This window comes from Ostrea edulis, chromosome 7 (assembly GCF_947568905.1).
Source record: "Ostrea edulis chromosome 7, xbOstEdul1.1, whole genome shotgun sequence".
Lineage (NCBI taxonomy): Eukaryota > Metazoa > Mollusca > Bivalvia > Ostreida > Ostreidae > Ostrea > Ostrea edulis.
In genome coordinates, this window is record NC_079170.1 from 8,639,608 (window position 1) to 8,659,354 (window position 19,747).

General features: G+C 36.0%; 2 protein-coding genes across 2 annotated transcripts; one reads left to right on the forward strand and one right to left on the reverse strand.

Moving 5' to 3' along the window:
* Nucleotides 1–9,110: 9,110 nt before the first annotated feature.
* Nucleotides 9,111–11,884, forward strand: LOC125674789 (uncharacterized). The gene is made up of 3 exons (XM_056143209.1): nt 9,111–9,280; nt 11,279–11,411; nt 11,721–11,884. Exons 1-3 carry the CDS (start codon nt 9,188–9,190, stop codon nt 11,867–11,869), a joined length of 375 nt encoding a protein of 124 aa, XP_055999184.1. The 5' UTR covers nt 9,111–9,187; the 3' UTR covers nt 11,870–11,884.
* A 1,515-nt stretch (nt 11,885–13,399) lies between these two features.
* Nucleotides 13,400–16,726, reverse strand: LOC125656743 (uncharacterized). The gene is made up of 3 exons (XM_048887331.2): nt 16,553–16,726; nt 15,968–16,125; nt 13,400–14,432 (listed from the first exon to the last, which is right to left on the reverse strand). The coding sequence occupies exons 1-3, from the start codon at nt 16,724–16,726 to the stop codon at nt 13,400–13,402; spliced, it is 1,365 nt and encodes a 454-aa protein (XP_048743288.2).
* Nucleotides 16,727–19,747: the final 3,021 nt, after the last annotated feature.

A 19,747-nucleotide genomic window follows, 5' to 3' on the forward strand; every position in this document is an offset into this window, starting at 1 on the left:
GTCTCCTTCCAGATTTTCATCAACTGAGAAACAGTTACATTATATCAGATGCCGGGACCAGAATTTTTCAATGGGGTGAAACTTTTGGGGAACAAATTGTGGGAAACAGCGAGGATGGAAGGCCTTCTTTGGTGCATTCAATTTATCTGTTCAATATTACGTTTCCGGCTACCTCTTACTAAACAGCAATTTAAAAGAGGGAGATTCGTCAATGAAGCATTGCAAGTTGTTTTGAGGCATGTAAAGATAATGAAAAAGTATATTTCTCAAATAAAAAAAGGGACTGGCAAGCGCCCTCATCGATCTAGCCAAAGAGACTGTCAAGTTTGACATCATCGTCAGTTTCTATACCGCCACTCCAAGGTTTATATTGTCCAGAAGTTTGTTAGTGACGTAATAGTGTAAATACCAATACGCGGAATCCTCACCTATAGTTGAATGGATTATAATTTATTGTCAAAAGAACCAAAAGGATTGGAAACAAGTTCGTAAATCCTTAGATGTTGTTCTCTTTTGGTATAAAATGAAATAGCAATACAAATAAGGAATATTTACATTAGAGATACAAATATATAGAAGTTTGAATCACTAGTAGATATAAACATACATTGTTTGCCCAACTATCTATTTTGTATTGCTTATAGGAGTTATGAGATTGGTCACTGTTCGTTATCTTCGTTTTTTTATTCATTGATCATACACACCTGTAGGTTACATGATACTAAATGTGTTGTATTTGTTTGAACCTTCTACACCTTTGTAAGAAGGTTCAGGCTGTACTGAATAGTCTGTTGCAATCTATGGTTAAACATCGAGTATTAACACCCGTGGGGATCCGGGTTAGAATAGGTCCTCAGTACCCCCTTACTTCTTGTAAGAGGCGACTAAATGGTGCGATCCTTCGGGTGAGACCGAAAAAAGCGAGGTCCCATGTCACAGCAGGTGTGGCACCATAAAGATCCCTCCCTGCTCAATGGCCCTAAGCGCCGATCATAGGTCTAAATTTTGCAGCCCTTCACCGGCATTGGTGACGTCTACATATGAGTGAAATATTCTCAAGAGGGACGTAAAACGATATTCAATCAATCGAATATGAACAAAATTGTTACATCAATCACCGGTAATTATGAAAGAAAGATATCAAATACCGGTATATATTATGTGAGGACACTTTGTACATAGTCATTTCATGATGTTTGTGATTTACATCTGTCCTCCTTACTCACCGCGCAAATGTAACTCATTTTTTCTTAAATCATTACGGTATACATAATTCTCAAATCTTGATCGGGAAAAGGGGGGTGGGTGCTGTTCCGCCCCTCTATATATTTGCACATGTATCAAGAGGGCAGACAGCATCATAGAAATTTAGAGGTATTTCAGAAAATCAATATTTAAAACATTGACCACTTGATTTAACATTGAAATGAAAACAAGAGACTAATTCTTCGGAAAACTCTAAGGAAAAGCACAAAATGTATAAATTTATCTACAAGAAAACATGAATAAATAAATAAAATAAAAATGGAGCTAAGTAAATCCCCATCACACGATTTTTAAAATTGTACCTTGCCTACTGGGAATCAGCATTGCTTTATTTTACAATCCATACACCACTATGTTGCTAAGTACTGACTGACCTGACCCCGAAGGTTATTGTATGAATAAGCATAAAATATACATACATTAAATAAATGATGGCGCAAATCTGAACAGTTCAATGGGCTAAGTGGTCATGATTAGACCCGATTATTGATTGATTGTATCTTGTTTAACGTTCCTCTCGAAAATCTTTCACTCATATGGAAACGTCACCAATACCGGTGAAAGGTTTCAAATTTAGGCCTATGCTCGGCGCTTACAACCATTGAGTAGTGAGGGTTCTTTAGCGTGCCACACCTACTGTGACACGGAACATCCATTTGAAGGTCAACTCCGAGGACCCGTGACATTCACACCTGATGCCGAGCGTTTGGCGATGGAACTGTCACTACCTGTTTTAACAACTTAGGTCTGCCGCGGCGGGATTGGAACCCCGACCTTCGTTATACGGGGAGAACGCTCTACCTCTAAACCACCGCGGTAGTTTGATTACAAAGTAATAACGTATACTTTTACTCTATATAGCTTATCATGTATTCTATCATCTTATCATAAAAGGTCCAAGCTTAAAATAACTGCAACAGGAAGGAAAAGGACAAACCAAGAACTCTGTGTGTATAATGTTTTCCCACAGAATTGACCAAGAATCTGTAATTTTTCAAACAGGAAATTGTTGAGAATCAAAATCCTTGCAAACAGACATCTTCAAGTTTTTTACAAAGGTCTTGGCTTGCAAAGTGTGAAGGAGTGAGACGGGAAAACCTCATACGCACTTTATAATACATTGTATTTCCTCAAAATGATAAATTTCAAAAACCTATAATTTTATCAGATACTGTGGAAGGTAATAGGACAACTCGCCCTTCCTCGGGACAAGTCGCCCCTAAGACATCTCGCCCTCAAGACAACTCGCCCCTCTCTTGAGATAATTCGCCCCTTCATATCATACATGTTTACAATTATTATTTTTGGTCTAAATCCAAGAGGTGTATTAGCAAAAATTAATGAATTTTCAATAGATGGCATATACATCACAGACAAAAAGACATGTTCACATAAACACCGAACTTCGTGTCTGTTTATGCAAAACGAAATATTTTAGTGAAAATCCAGTGTTTGGGTTCAGTAAATTCATCATCACTTGTGGGTAGATGTAAAATTTATAATTTCAGCGGAAACAAGTTAGCATTTGGTAGAAAGAGTATTAGATTGGTCTACAGCTGACGTATTTGATAATTATCAATAATCCGCGTCTGTTGTTAAATGAAAGGCGAAGATAACGAACAGTGATTAATCTCATAACTCTGATTGTTTGATTTCACCCAAGCTGTTATAGATTTACTTCTAGCGTAAAATTTGTGCACACACACACACACACACACACACACACACACACACACACACACACACACAATAAAAATAAAATATTTATATATAATATTTGGGGCGAGTTGTCTCAGGAGAAGGGGCGACTTGTTTTAAGATGGTGAGTTGTCCTGAGAGAGGGCGAGTTGTCTTGAGGACGAGTTGTCTTGAGGGCGTAGTATCCAGCATTCCTGTGGAATGATTAGAATTCGTGGTGGCTCAATTTTCGTGTAATTCGTGGGTACCCCCCACCCACGAATTTACAATTTCAACGAATAAAGACATTCCAGAGTTATGACACGGACCCCTGGACACACCAGAGGTGGGATCAGGTGCCTAGGGGTGAGTATCCCCTGTCGACCGGTCACAACCGCCACGAGCCCTATATCTGTGTTTTCTGCAGTGCTGATTGGTTCTATATTATATTTTATTGTGATGCTTCTGTTTCTAGGTTATCGCTGATACAGTGATTTCCCATTACACGAGGATAAATGAGAAATTCGATGTAAAGGACGTAGGGTATAATCGTGTTGTATTGACGAATTAGATCAATATAACGACCATAGAATTTGCGAAATGCTGACTTCAATCGAGACTGTTGAAACCCCTGTACCATCAACTTGTTTGTCAGTAGCTTACTTCGATTTAAAGACTTACCATACGCAGAATAAGCTCTTGCGTATCGAATAATTTGAGAGATATAAACACCATATGCAGGCGATAATGGATTATTGCTATAAATATATAGGAAGTTGACTGTGGAGAATCTGAAATCATCCCGTTTGTCATACAGTTGAGTTTTCAGTTTGACGTTAATGTCTACTTTCAACAAAATATGTAAGTATGAAGCAGAAGTGGACGACTCTGTGGTGTCTTTTATTTCGAGCTCACTGGGATATATCGAATCGACGTATGAATGAAAGTTATTATTGTAAATAGACAAAACATCGTCGATATATCTTAATGTCGAATTGAAGGTCACAGCTAGAGATTGTTTCTTCTCATGTAGAAGTTTTTGAATAAATTCTGCTTCATATGAATATAGATACAGGTCAGCTAAGAAAGGAGCACAATTCGTGCCCATGGGAATTACAACAGACTGTTGGAAGACCTGATCACCAAGACCACGATGTCAATAAGGAACTCTAGCATATTTTTTATTTCAACTTCACAGTACTTGTACGTGGAATCAGAGTGGTGTTTAACAAAGTAGGTTTTTGGATGACTGATCACTAGATATGAATATTTCCTTTTTCCATTTCCGCTAAAGAAGCAACCGTCTATGATGTCAAAAAGTCTAGTCTTTAATTTATTGTGTGGAATGGTCGTGTAAAGTGTTGAAAAGTCAAGGTTTTGATGTTATTGATTTGGGAGAAGTTTTTCGATTTCATATCAAACCACAGACCATGGGATATTCGTTTTATCACGTTACCTATTATCATGTTGGAGGAGGTTTCAACGGGGCTGGGTGAATATTGTTAATTGAGCAGTCGATATATCCACCTTGGAACACCTAAACCCTTTAGGCGAAGTGGATAAGTCAACTAGTAACCAAAACAACGGGGGATATACGTAAAAATTCCATCAGGCTATATTGGGTTTGAACCATTCCCGTGGAAACAAATCCCATAATTCCAACTTGATTTATCCATTCATGGATTTTATTGAATGTCATTACCAGCAAAACATCAGCTGTACACATAACAGGAAATTGGAGATAATTGGTCGCATTGCTTACTCAATTACACAGGTCTGGAGGGACCAACCGAGATACCAACACACAAGGTGCATAATGGGCAAGACGGGGGCCTTGTGTTGTACATAAGTGCCAGTGATGTCCCAATGAAAGGCGAAGATAACAAACAGTAATCAATCTCATAACTCCTATAAGCAATACAAAATATAGCTATGCAAACACGTACGTTAGGAATCAACACGTGGACAGAGGTTGAATGGTTGACATATCTGTTTACCCTGTTTCCTAAAGATTGCACCCTGGTTGATAGTACTGTTGACACTGAGTATTCCGAGATGAACCTCCCCTCCTTTTAAAAGGGGTTGAAAGGAGCCCCAGTCTGACAGACATTGTGGACCCCAATATTACACTTCATGATGGGTATTCTTTCCCCAATGAAGAGCACGTAAGGGTTTATTCTTCCCCCAATAAATAACACATGTTCTCCGTACTGAGTGAAAGATGGGGGAAATACAGACCAGAAATGTCCCAAAATGCCCTTTAAATCCCCCGACCCGCCACAAACATTGATATAATGTATCGCCATCAACCCGGGCAAAAACACTCCTAGATGTAAGCTACCCCCTGTAAGGAATTAATGGCGGGGAGGTTTGGCAAGAACTATGCATTACCAATTTCCCACAAGGGAAAAATTTAGAGCAACAGGCTCTAACTGAGCGCCAAAAGCAAAAAGTATTTTATTAAATGGTGCAAAATTATGCAATCTGAGCATACCTGAGACTGTTTTTTAGACATAAAAAATATATGACATTACATCGGGAAGTGGCAAAATTCATCTACAAATTAAAAGAATTGAACATAAGTCCAAATTAATTGGACATGATGACACAAAATGAATACTAGATTACGACATTCTTGATCCTTAAGATGTCCTACATAGGCGTGAACAAAGAATATATATGACAAACGTCTGAATGACAAGAACTTAGGCGAATGTAAATCCCAAATACAACCCAGACATGCCACATGCACAAATTTCGTGCAAATCGAATAAAACATCTACTCTCAAAAAGGCGAAAAGAGTGAGTATTCTCCCAAACGGGAAAATTGACCAACTCCGGACGGGGAACATTGCCGAAAACCGACAGAAAATTGACTCCCATAAATTCCTGAATGAAGTAGTTTACGTGAATAATAGCGGAACTAGTGGAAACAGGTGATGGTCTGGAGGCATAAGTGTATGTTCTTTAAAGTATAAAGGTTGTTTTTTAAATTGGATTGGAACATTAGAGGATGGACTGTTGCCTGTGGATTTGACTGCCGGGTGGGCCCCATTGCACGAATTGACTGAACTTACGATTTGGAGAAAAATGACTATTTTAACAAGGTTATAGTGGTTGCAACATTGGTTGGGAATTGGAAAATGTTTTCAATGTTGCTAATTAGTTGAACCATTGACACTTGGGTATATGTTCCAAGGTGATGTACGATAGACAAAGTTAGATGTTGATAGGACACAAACATGAAAGAACTTTGGCTTAACCGGGCACGTTTTCTCAACCCTAATACCGAATCCTTGACGTTTGGATGGCCAAGTGAATTCATATTCTCCTATATGCTTACTGGTGAAAGAAACCTGACTAAAGTTATACAAAACTGTCTTGTCGGCAAGGCCCGTCCAAATGACCAAATAGCAATATCGGACGTTATAGGATTATTTAAAAATCGTGTTCGAGATATACCATTGAAGATCCTCAAACAACATCTGCAACTTCTCCATGGCGAATTTATAAAATAAAGTTCTATAATATTGGAAGCGAAAAAAATGTTGGCAGAGTTATATGCTTATCTATTTTATGATGATAAGTTATCCTGTTGTTTCATGGCAATTGCCATCACGGCTATGACTCGGCATGTTCATAAGTGCGGCTGGTTTCGAGGCTCGAAAAATTATGTTCATGTCAGGGTACCGGTGCGAGTCTTCATCACTGTTCATTAAAATCTTGTAACAGAAATCTATCAAGTGAACAAACACTCTGTCAATTCGTTTTTATTTTCTCTTGCACACATTGAAGGTAAATAAAAGAAGCAACCTACCTGCACTTTATCTAAATCTGTCCTACTGTCTCGAATAGTTTACTGCATGGCTACAACCGTGAGTCCTAACGATGAACATGCCGTTGTTTCTTTCCAAAAAAAAAATATCTTACTACGAGCTTAATTTTAACTTGACCCATCATATCATCCATCAATTCTCTCATATCATTTGAATTTATGTCGAAATCTGTGTTCAACAATTGCGTTTTCAATTTAGTAGGCTACACTAACACCAGTTTGTCCATCGCTGATCGCGACCAAATCACATCACGGATGTACTTTACTCCGCTCCTCTTGTCTTCATTTCAGTTAACTTTACGCTCAAAGTTACGTTTATTTTATACCTGTTTCGTTTTTCTTAACCTCTTAAATTAAATATATATATCTTATATTCTCATTGATATTGTTCCTAATTTTTTATTTGATAAAACTCTAACAAATTATATTTTGTGTTCTACGATCGTTATTTCGGTCATCTGCTACATAATCATGGAAGTTCGGTAAGAGCACAAATCAAAATAGAAAATATAAATAAAAGAAATAGAATATCATTTCTTAGTGTTATTGGGATATGACATGAAGTTGGTACGTGATGAAACCTACTATAACGCCCTTCGGGCGTTATATGATTTGATCACGTGACCAACTTCATGTCATATCCCAATAACATTCAAAAATGATATCTCATTTCTTAATAACACATGTTCAACATCATTGTTCAAAAGGAGACACAACACTTCATTATTTGCTTTCTTACCACCAGAGAAGCATTGCATTTTCTTAGTTACAAGTAGGCAATGCATAAATATTCTTTACAACAAATGGATTTTAAGTTATAGGAAATTTCATAAATGAGATTTAAATCTCATGTAATATGAAATACATGCAAATTTTATCATTTTTAAACAGCTACATTAAATGTAATTTCTAATGAATAATAGATTATGATTACAACGCATTGTGTTTTAAGTTTTGTTTAACTACAGTGTATTCTTAATTCTCTTTTTACAACTACATGTATGAAAACCTTATTTGATATTTTAATAATGAATTCCAAATACATGTACAATTATTTTCTCCAATGAACATGATATCTCTTTAAATTATTTGCAAAGTGCATTTACTTGGGGGAAAATAAGCAACCTGTATTAATAGACCACCTGACATACATTGTATGTGACCTTTTGTTTTTCATTCTCCGTTGGACGGTGACCTCTTAATCCAGTTTGTCCTGTAAACAGCCAGTCAATCAATATATGAACATGTTATAAACTTTATTACACTTCACAGAGTAAAATAAGATGAATTTCATAAAAATACTGATCATAAATATGTACATTCCAATCCCATAATGTGTCGCCACCGTTTTCTTTCTGGATCTACATTAATTTCAAAATCCTCCAGATATTCAGCTTTTCTTTTCTAAACGTTGTTTAGCTGATTCTTGCCAACATTTAAATCCGCTGCAATCTTGCAAGAAAATATACCTTTTTATCCAAATCAATTACTTTGATTTTTTCAGACAAAGTTAAAACTTTCCGTTTTACATTCGGCGAAGCCAATTCAACAATGTGTTAAAAATGACAAACGACGATAATAGAGTACAAAATATTTAATTTGAACACAAATCTGTTTAATAGTTTCAGGTAAACTGACCAGTATTTTAAAATTACCCAAGCGAATGTGTTTTCAAAACAATCAGCTATCATCACAGCTGATTAACTCATGTAAAATATCACGTGATAAAACCGCGTCGTTTGACAAAATGGCCGCCTATTACATTGTAATTAATGTGTTGGGTGATGGTTTGAGTGGCCGCTGGCCGCGTTACACAGGTGACCGTTTATTCCAGTACAAGTACTTAGGAAAAATCCTCGGGGGAATTAAGAGTGGCCGTTGTTCGGGAGTGGCCGCTGATTTCAAGTGGCCGCTAAGACAAGTTTGACTATATATATATATATTCTAATGACGGCTTATAATGAGTATTTCGTACCTGGAGGTGTAAAGCTGTATAACTAGTGTTGAACTATGATGGAAATAAAATATATTATAAAAATTATAAAGTAATATGAAAAGATTACTAAATCACTTGCGCTATTATGACGTCATGACGTAATGACAATCTTTGCGAGGAGTTAAGAGCAAACTCCCCGTCGAGGCCTGAATACGTCACCTACGAATAGAATGTGAGCAAACGAACTCTGGTGGAAGTTTGGAGGGAAGAGATATATGTACATACGTCATAATACAAAAGTTCGGGAAATGTGACTTGGACAAAATACTGTTTATTCACCCCGCTGCCATTTTGAAATGAAACCGAGGCACGGACTACAAACATCACGGTAGCAAACACAAACATCATGGCCAAGAAAACAATTTGGGCGAAGAATATCTAGTGTCTACCTTCATTAACACAAGATCTCATTGATGACTGGGCAAACAACACGGCCAAAATTCCTCGCTCAAAGCAGACAAAAGGATATAGTAACTTCGTCGAGGGATACATTCACGATGTCGAAGGTAAAACTTCAAGTTCATCAGCTGACTTGATAACGTGTGTGTTTACGACGCTATTTATCCTACCTAAGTACAACATATCATGATTCTTTTGGTTTGTTATAGTTTTTGTAGACTTGGAAATGTGTCATATCGATACATTATTAAATTAATATATATGTCAATTAGATATGTATCGAAATAAACAGGTTTGCATACGTGTACAGTATATATACATGTGTTTATGCAATATCAGCTGTTGCAGTTCAATCTGCACAAGTGTTGATCGTTTAAAATACATGTATTTAGGCCGTCAATCATTAGTTTTCTTCTCTCGATCAGAGCTTGGAGAAATAAAGTGTGCATACATATTTTAGTTTACATAGACTAAGTCAATCAGCTGTTTTATTGTTACTTTTATTTCACTTCAGTACAGGCAGTTGATAGTAGTTTTGACACAGTTTGTGTTAGAGCAAGGGCCTATCCTTCTATGAGGAAAAATGAAACTCCGTATAGACTTATGGTTTGATGATGAGTCTTTTGTTTGGTTTTCAATTATTATTCATGTTGACAATGTGAGTTTCTTTCGATTTATTGAATATTACATAATCTACAATCTAATTAAAATTAGATCCTTTGATCCGCTCACGTATATCTCTACACAAGGTGTAGCGATATACATGAGCGGATCAAAGGATCTAATTTTAATTACATTGCATAAGCTAACAATTATGTTTTTCTTATTTGTTTCTCTTTGTTTCTGTTGCATGCATGGCTATCTTCAGCATAATGACAATAATTGTTAGGTGTTAAAAAGATTATGGATGTTCTTTAAAGGGCATGGACACGATTTGTTTTCCCATTTTTAATGTCTACTATGCTTAACTAAGGTATTTCTAATGGTTAGCAAAAATTTTTAATGTCAGTTATTGAATTAAAAGTGAGATACATCACACACAATTCTTTGTTACATGTATGTAAACAAGGCACATGCCGTGATATTGTTTACATATAGGTGTTTTATAGGAAATATATAGTAACATTCATATAGATTGCTTTTATGATAAATATTTTTTTAACATTTTAATGAGATGGGACAAGCATGGGGACATTATGAACTGTTTAATTGTGTTTAGAATTATCTTGTTAACTGAAATATCTGCTTTCAACAAAAATTTTACTAGTATATTTAATCTATGTAAACAAAAACATGACATGAGCCTTGTTAGCATAACAAAGAATTGTGAGCTCTGTATCTTTCTTGTAACTCTACAACTGACATTCAAAATTTTCATGTTCATTAGAAATACCTTTATTAAACATTAAAAATGGAAAAATAAATTCCCCACCTCAAATCATGTCCATGCCCCTTTAATTCAGGTTGAGAAAAATACCACACACTATGCTCAACTCGGTTTTTGTAGGTCACCTGAGTAAACTCAGATGACCTGTAGCAATTGGTCTGCGTCCGTTGTGTGTTAACAATCAAACAGTTTTAACTTCTTGATATTTACTACCATTCCAATTCTATCAAATTTGGTATGAAGCATCTCTTGGACAAGAGGACATAAATTGTTAATTTCAGGACTCCTGCACCCCTGGGGCCTTAGGGGCTATGCAAACTGCTAAAAAGTAACAAATTTCCAAAAAAAAATATTCTCTAGAACCGCCTATGTGTAAGAAAAACTAAATGCATTGTGATGTAGAGCAGGAAGGCCTCTACCAAAACTGTTACATGCAATTTTATGATATTCTAGATTTTGTAACCTTTGGGACTAGTGATACTTTTGACTAATATACTCAGGTGACTGATAAGGCCTGTGGGGCTCTTGTTTAATTAAGAAATCTTAAATACGCATACATGTACATTTAATCATGTAATCTAAAATCTGTTTTAAGAAATTAAATATAATTATATGAAATCTTAAATGGTTTTTGTTTAAAAGTCAAATACTGTAAAATATATACATGTATACCTAATCATATATGTGCGATTTGTAATATGTAAATAAACATTTGCAGGTCAAGTTCTCGATGGATTCTCCTTGTATGGTCTTATCATCTCAATGTGACTGTAAAGCTGGGAATGGTCATTGCAGCCATTGTGTTGGACTGTTATACCTATTATATAATTTCCAAAAGCTTGGTCTGAAAGGTAGTGTAGAAATGGACTCAATATATATTTTATTTCACTTCTAGAAAATTGTATAGTTGAAATTTGTACTGATATTATGTCACAAGAAAACTAAATACATGTGAATCAGCTTTGCTCATTCAATACACCTAAATATCACAATCACTTTATCTCTTCTGAGAAAAGTTTTAGGAGTACCATGTTTATCAACATATTTAAGTTGTAGGTTATTATTTTAGAGTATAAAGTGTTCCCCCAGGCCCTAGGTTTTACACTACAAAACAAATCATTTTACATACCATATATTAAATATATGGTAAAATTTTACAGCTGTTCCACCCATTCAGAGCAAGACATCCCTGCCTCAGCACTGGAACATTCCACAGAGGACTGAAGGGTTAGCCCCAAAACAAGTTGACAACATTGAAGTATATAAAGTGAAGCCGAAGACAAGTCAACCTAAGAGGAAAAAAAAATAATTGAAGGCATTCTTCCCAATGTGTATTGCCCTGTGAAAAAGCCAATCCCGCGCAATGAACTGAAAGACACTTTAATCAAGCAACTTACAGCAATCGGTAGTGATGCCCAAATTTTGAAAGTTTTTGGCACTGATGAAGAAAATTGTGAAACTGTTCCCTCTCAATTTGGTCCAGTGCCTGTTGGATCTCCCCTTTCCTACCAGCAGAAGATTTCTAAGTCAAATGGTGACCTTATTATCAACAACCCTGATCAACAGACTTTTCCTGATTGTGAATTACCCAACCTTATTTCAGAATATAGTACTGTTCTGAACTATGCAGATTTTCATGTATCTATGGGACTACATATTAATCATGATTTTGCTATAGAATTAGAAAAGCAAACAAATGAACAAAGTTATAACAAGACATGACATGATGTCCGTAGAAATCGCATAACGTCTTCCATATTCAAAGATATTTGTAGTAGAAAATCTGACTTTGAAAGCCTTGCTACAAGAATACTACAGACCAAACACATTCAAACTGCTGCCATGAAATATGGACTTGAACATGAACCTGAAGCTGCAAAGTTGTACTCCGAAATCACAATGAATAATATGTACAAGTGCGGTTTTGTACTTAATCCAACTGCACCTCATCTTGGGACGTCTCCTGACCGTAAAGTCTATGACCCTACAAGCATACCTCAGTTTGGCCTTCTTGAAATTAAGTGTCCCGACAAGGATTCATTTGTAGATTGTAAATATCTAGTGAAAAACAAAACTAATGGAACATACAAACTGAAATCAAGTCACAGTTACTTTTACCAAGTAATGGGTCAAATGGCACTGACGGGCTTAACATGGTGCGATTTCTTTGTCAATTGCCGTCAGGACTATCACAAGGAGATAATTCATTTTGACAGTGATAAATGGGCTGACATGAAAATTTCTCTTGATAAATTTTATTTCGAATTTCTACTACCAGCAATTTGTAAAAATTGTCAAAATTAAAATAACTTCAAAATTGAAGGTATTGTCATTTAATTTTTCATTCTACCATATTGAAGGTTTCAAAGAAAAAATGCTCTCGGAGTTTTAGAACTTTTATTACACAATGCTGTTTTAGATGTACAGTACTGTATTAGTTGTACATGAATGTTACATTAATAGCTTTAAGGTATGACACATTTTATTGGCATATGATTGTCACAGGAATACATATGTAGTATATTTCTATACAACTCCCTTCCTCTTGTGTATAAAAATGGAACAAGTATTCCAAGAATAACTGATCTGTTTCAATAGAATGTAACTTTGTACAATTTGATACCAACAAATTAATACAAAATAATTCTGAAAGTAAAACATGTTTTGTTGTAAATACTAAAAATTATTGCACTGAAAAAATTTATGCAATTGCGAATTTGTATTTTAAAACAGTGGACCTCGTAAATTTGTTAAAATTGTACAAACAGTCCAAATTTGATTTATTGAAGAAGCCAAGTTCAATGGAATAACTCCATCAAATATATGGTATTCTTTAATTCTATCGAATTGCTCTTTCTACATGTATCCGTAATCGGGTAATTTCATGAGTTTTGCCCACCTCCTCTTGCGAAAACTTCCCTTTATGACCGAGAAATGGAGGAATTACTACAGTTGCATGTTTGGTGTCTAACAAGTCTTGAATAAGAAACCCTTTGTCCAGCATGACCTGATCATTTTCTTCAATCAGATCAATGATCCCTGACCTTGCACTGATATCCTTATCAGATATACAACCTGTGTACAGAGAACTTACAACTGAAACACTACCGAATGGTGTAATACCTATAAGACTTTTAAATGTTGTATGATTCTTATAATTCGAATATGTTTCTGAATTTAAGACCTTTGAGCTTGGTGTTTGTACTTTAATTTCCGTACAATCTAAGATCACTCTTGTATTTGGGTATGTACATTTAAAGCAGGCAGGCATATTTTGATCTACAATTCTGCGGGAGGGCCAAATACATAAACTTCCAAACATTGCATACAAATAATTGGCCCATGTAATAAGTATTCTACTGACAGATGCTTGGGAAATATTGAACCTAACAGCAAGATCTTGTTCGGGAAATCCTTGTCGAACTCTACACATAAACATAAAAAACTGATCTATTAGGCTTAGTGACATGCAATCATCTTTGAACGGAGTTGTTTTAATTTTGTCTATGTTGGAAGAATGTCTTTGCATCTGTGTCCAACGTACCATAGTTGTTGCTGTAGGTTGCAATGCAGTGAAAATACTGACAAATGTTTTATAGTTTGTAAACCCTGTGTAAAAGTTTATCAATTTTGCATCTAAAGAAAATCTTTGCACACCGAATTTTTCAGCCTTCAGTCCTTCTACTTGACATTGTAAAACATCAATTTCTTTCTGGGCAGCTTCCAATTTACTGTTGGGTGAAGATGGTTCCACAGTATAGTCATGGTCTTTAGATATCATAGGTACCAGAGGCTGTGATTCACCTTGAAGAATTGAAGGATGTACACCAGAATCGTTGATATCCATTGGTTCTTCAGAGCAAGTGGCACGCCTGTCAATAAAATTCATAGGCATTGAAGAAATACATAAACAAAGCAGCAATATCTTCGTATTACAATTTACATAAAAATTCAGTAAGAGTCAAGTGGTGCTAATTGTAATGGAGATTGTCATAGACGTTTCCCAAGCACCCCACCATTTAAATACGGTTTATGACTTGTGTTCATGAAATTTAAAAACAAGAGGCCCATAAGCCTTATCGGTCACCTGAGTACTAGTGAAAAGTATCACTACTCTCAAGGGCTATGAAATCTAGAAAAAATATCTTGTTCTGAATATCTAAGCAGAATTTTAATGTTCAGCAACAGTTTAAAACAAGATGTGTTCTTAAAACTTCACTGCCCTCAAAAGTGCATACACTGATGAAAGGCTTTAGTTTACTCAGGTGACCTAAAAATCATAAATACACCAACAATGTATCGCATCATTAGGGAATTTACAATGAGTCCCAAACACATACTATAGGTATATACAGTAGAAAACTCCATACTTTCTTGTTCTTGTACACTGTAATATTAATAAAACCTGAGCCTAGGAGTCAATTTAGTAGATGATTCAATGTTCATTATAATCATGCAGGCATTTTACTTCCTTGATGAGAATTCGAGACGTTTTTAAAAATGTGATGCATTCTCAATATATGACCAAACTGACTCCACCCTAGGGCCAGGATCTTAAACTTACGTGGTCATGAATTTAACAATTTTGATAAAGGGTTCACTACATATTGCTCACATTAAATAATGCAAGATTTTAAAAAGACTGTATTAATTTTTATGGTTTTGATCCCAGAGAGACAGGGACTATGACAGTCATAACTTTGTTCCCCTTTACCCATAGAAGCTATCTACCAAAATTGGTTAGAATTGGTTCAGCCATTCAACATGTTTAAAAATTCCATCATTTCATTTTAATAGCATTAGCGAAATAGGTTTAATTAATATTTCTGGAAAACTGGTGGACTGGTAAATTTAGGAAATAGTAATTACGAAGGCTAATTGATTAAATTTTATTACTATCATAGTATGATACAATGAAAGTGCCCCAAAATTGTCTTGCCGCGACGAAAAGTGCCCTTTTGAACATATGATTTGTGTGCCCTCTCTAGATCCTAGATTTTTTCCCAATTACAATCAAATATCGTTATTTTTCTCAAACTTGAAGGCCCTGGCCCCTGATTTCAAGGGGTAAAAAACCACCTGAATAATCAAATACTGATACAACTCTACATATATCTCTCATGATTTGCGATTGCATACAATATTGTCATCTAACTTGTTTGTTTTATATTGTGTGAGAGAAAACACTTCAAAACACATATAAATACACTTGACTTGGATATCAAGAATATATCACCAAGTGCTATCATCACGTTTTCAATTCAGTTATAAATCATCATATTTTAGATTTCACAGTCACATCACGCAGCATATAGATATATACACAAACTTGTATATCAGAAATACTGGATAAAGGGGGTAAACATGATAAATAATACTTAATTGTAATTAAAACAAAACAACATACATCAGAGATTTTCGAGGTGGACGTCTAGTAGGTGTACTTTTTGTCCAATCAAATAATGATGGCACCGCAGTAGTTGACAGCATCCTTTTCCCTGTCAGTGTCTTTCTGATTTCTGAGGGATGAAAATGCTCAGAGCACACTCTTGTGGCATCAGCTATCTTAAGAAATAAAAAATAGAACCATCTGAACCACGGTTTATATATCTATATACTATATAGAACTAAAGCAGTAAGCACCGAGTGTTTTAATAGTCAAATTCTTGATATCAAAAGTGAAAGTGCAATTTGTAAACATGTAGATGTACGTATAGATTCAGGTCTGAAGACAGAACATTTATGTAACAGTATCCATTTACTTCCATAATATTTAAGAACTAAATTTCAAACTTCTATCATTTTAAAAATCAATAGCTCTTAACTAGAAAAACAAAAGACAAACGACAGTCACCACAACGTGTATACGACAGTCACCACAACGTGTATACGACAGTCACCACAACGTGTATACGACAGTCACCACAACGTGTATACAACAGTCATCACAACGTGTATACGACGTTGTCGTCAGCTTAGTTCATTTACCTACCCTAAACTTTGGTCCCAAATCCCTTCTTATTTTGAAGATCCATTGTTTTCGCCTTCTTGAGTCCACTGGGAACTTGTGGAAGGATAAATGCCGTTCCTTGTCGTACCGAGAGTCATTTGTACAACAAGGAACACAACAGTGATATGGGGCTGTCGCTGTCTCTGAAGACGCCATTTTTTTATGTTTAGTATCCCGAGCCTCGTTTTAAACTGACATGCGCGAAAGCCGTGAATAAGGAGTATAGCATAAAATTTCACATAATAAAAGTTGATAAATTAAAAGTTCTGACGATCAGAATTTTCTACATGCATTGATTAAAGTTTGTTTAGTCTAGGAGAAAACCGTTTAATGAAATAATTTTATTTAGCAAATCTCATGATCGTTGATTCTGTTTTAAGTTTATAAAATGGAAATATTTTGTTGTTGCCTCTAGCACAGGTGTCAAAATGTTCGTTACACGGGGTATTTCTTGTACTTTGATCTCCAAGTTGTTGGCGGTGGACGCCCATCCAGGCGGTTAATTGTGTTCCGGTTTGTCCAATATATTCCTCGCCAGATGTGTTACAAATAATGCAATATAGTTAAGTTTTTTGACTTGCATAACATGTTATTATGTTTTGTCCACAAATTGCTACTGTATTATATTTATTTGTTATTTTAAATGAAAGGTGAAAATAACGAACTGTGATCAATCTCACAACTCCTATAAACAATACAGTAGAGAGTTGGGCAAACACGGACCCCCTGGACACACCAGAGGTGGAATCAGGTGCCAGGTGGAGTAAGCATCCCTTGTCGGCCTGTCACACCCGCTGTAAGCCCTACATCTTGATCAGGTAAAAGGAGTAATCCGTAGTGAAATCAGTGTGTAAATAACGGTCTAACACTAGATCATTATTACCGCCATATAATTTGCAAAATTCTGACTTTAAACGAGACTGTTGAAACCCTTGCAACATCAACTCGTTTGTCAGTAGCCTGTTTCGATTTAAAAACTGATCATACACATAACAAGCTCTTGCGTATCGAATCATTTTAGAGATATAAACACAATATGCAGGTGATAATGGGATATTGCTACATAAATATGGGAAGTTGACGATGGATAATCTGAAATCATCCCGTTTGTCATAGAGTTGTTAGTTTGTTAGTAACTACTTTCAATAAAATATCCAAGCATGACGTAGACATAGACGACTCTGTAGTGTCTTTTATTTTGATTTCACAGTTTAAATAGTTTAAACAGTCAATTATACCATACAAAATGTTTTTCCGTGTTCTAAAACTTAATTTTATTCCGATTCGTAGCAGCATTTGATTCGCATAGCGTTGAAATATTTCATACGATAATTTAATTTTTACCAACATTAATTCTCATATGTTTACAAGTTTCATTAAGGAATACGTAGACTTTTGCGGTAACTTTTTTCTGAACGTCATAAAATTGTGTGTCGCACTCCGGAAATATCCAGTAGAAAATGTTAAGATTCTGGAAGAAGTGGATAGTATGTCAATAGTGAGTCGTGCTTTAGTGTATAAATGGCATAGATGATTTTTTGTGATAAAGACCCTATAATGAATGACGAACGTTCCGGTAGGAAACGAATCATTTGTGAAGATGGCCGCGTCACTGTTGCGAAATTCTTAGATGAGAGATGATACAACTAACAGTGATCGATTTCATAACTCCTACATGCAATGCAATAGATAGTTGGGCAAACACGGACCCCCGGACACACCAGAGGTGGGATCAGATGCGTAGGAGGAGTAAGCATCCCTTTTGACCGGTCACACCCGCCATGAACTCTGTATCCTGATCAGGTAAACGGAGTTATCTGCAGTCAAAATCAGTGTGCCAAGAACGGCTTAACAATCGGCATGAAACACGTCAGACAGCATTTGACCCAATGATAGGTTGTATTGAGGAACTAGATCGTTATAACGACCATAGAATTTGCGAAATGCTGACTTCAATCGAAACTGTTGAAACACCTGTACCATCAACTTGTTTGTCGGCAGCTTACCTCGATTTAAAAACTAACTATACGCAGAACAAGCTCTTCAATATCGAATCAGTTGAGATATATAAACACCATATGCAGGTGATAATGGAATATTGCTACATAAATATGGGAAGTTGACGACGGAGAAGCTGAAATCATCCCGTTTGTCTTACAGTTGAGTTTTCAGTATGCCGTTAATGTCTTTGATGTTAGCTCCGGCACCGTCTTCCCTATTCTTACTGAATATTTGGAAATAAGAGTTGCAGCCAGCTAGACAGCTAGACACCTAGACGATAAGGCTGTTTGTGAAAAGTAGAGGAGAAATTTTGAATATTTTGAGAAACTGTGGAAAGCGACGCTATGACGTTGTGTTTTTGACGTAACGATGCTCTATGGCGAAAGAACTTATACTGGGGCCCGTTTTACAAAAGGTCGTAAGTCTTAAAATTAGTCGTAAGACATAACTTACGATGTGAGACCGTTTACGAAGATTTAGGATTTACGAGTTACGATGAAATTCGGCCTTAAGTCTACGACCACCCGGGGGCGACCCTATGTCCCAAGTTTTGTCGTAAGTGCTCCATAAAATCTTTGTTACTATGGTTATTAAAATAATTCAACATGGCTGCATTTCTAATGTTTAATGTTATGAATGAGACTCATAAAAAACGTGCGTTGCGGGTGTTTCGCGATAGAAATAATCCGTTGGATTACCTCAATGATGTTGAGGTAGTCGAGAGGTATCGTTTGCCCAGGTGGTATCTCTACGAGTTAAAAGATTTAGTGCGGGGAGACGTAGAACATTATACAAACCTAAGCAAGGCTGCACCAGCTGTTATTCAAGTACATACCATGATTCATTATTGTCTGAACACATAAAGGCCTGTCCTGCCTCCTTTGTTTACTACAATGCGTCACTTACTCTGATGACTTCGTCACATAAAATGTGGTTACGTACTCGTATATTTCCGTCAGTGCGCGGATCAAAAAAATGTAGCAAGTGTGTGCCATAGGACCCATTGCAATGTTTTTACAATGTTTGTATATTCCCGCATAGACCATACTTTTTTCAATGATCATGATGAGAATGTATGCATGTCATATCAAATCTTATTTCGACACACCCATCCACACGTAGGCCTAGTTATGTACGCCTATATTATACATGATGCACGTACTAGTACATCATTTA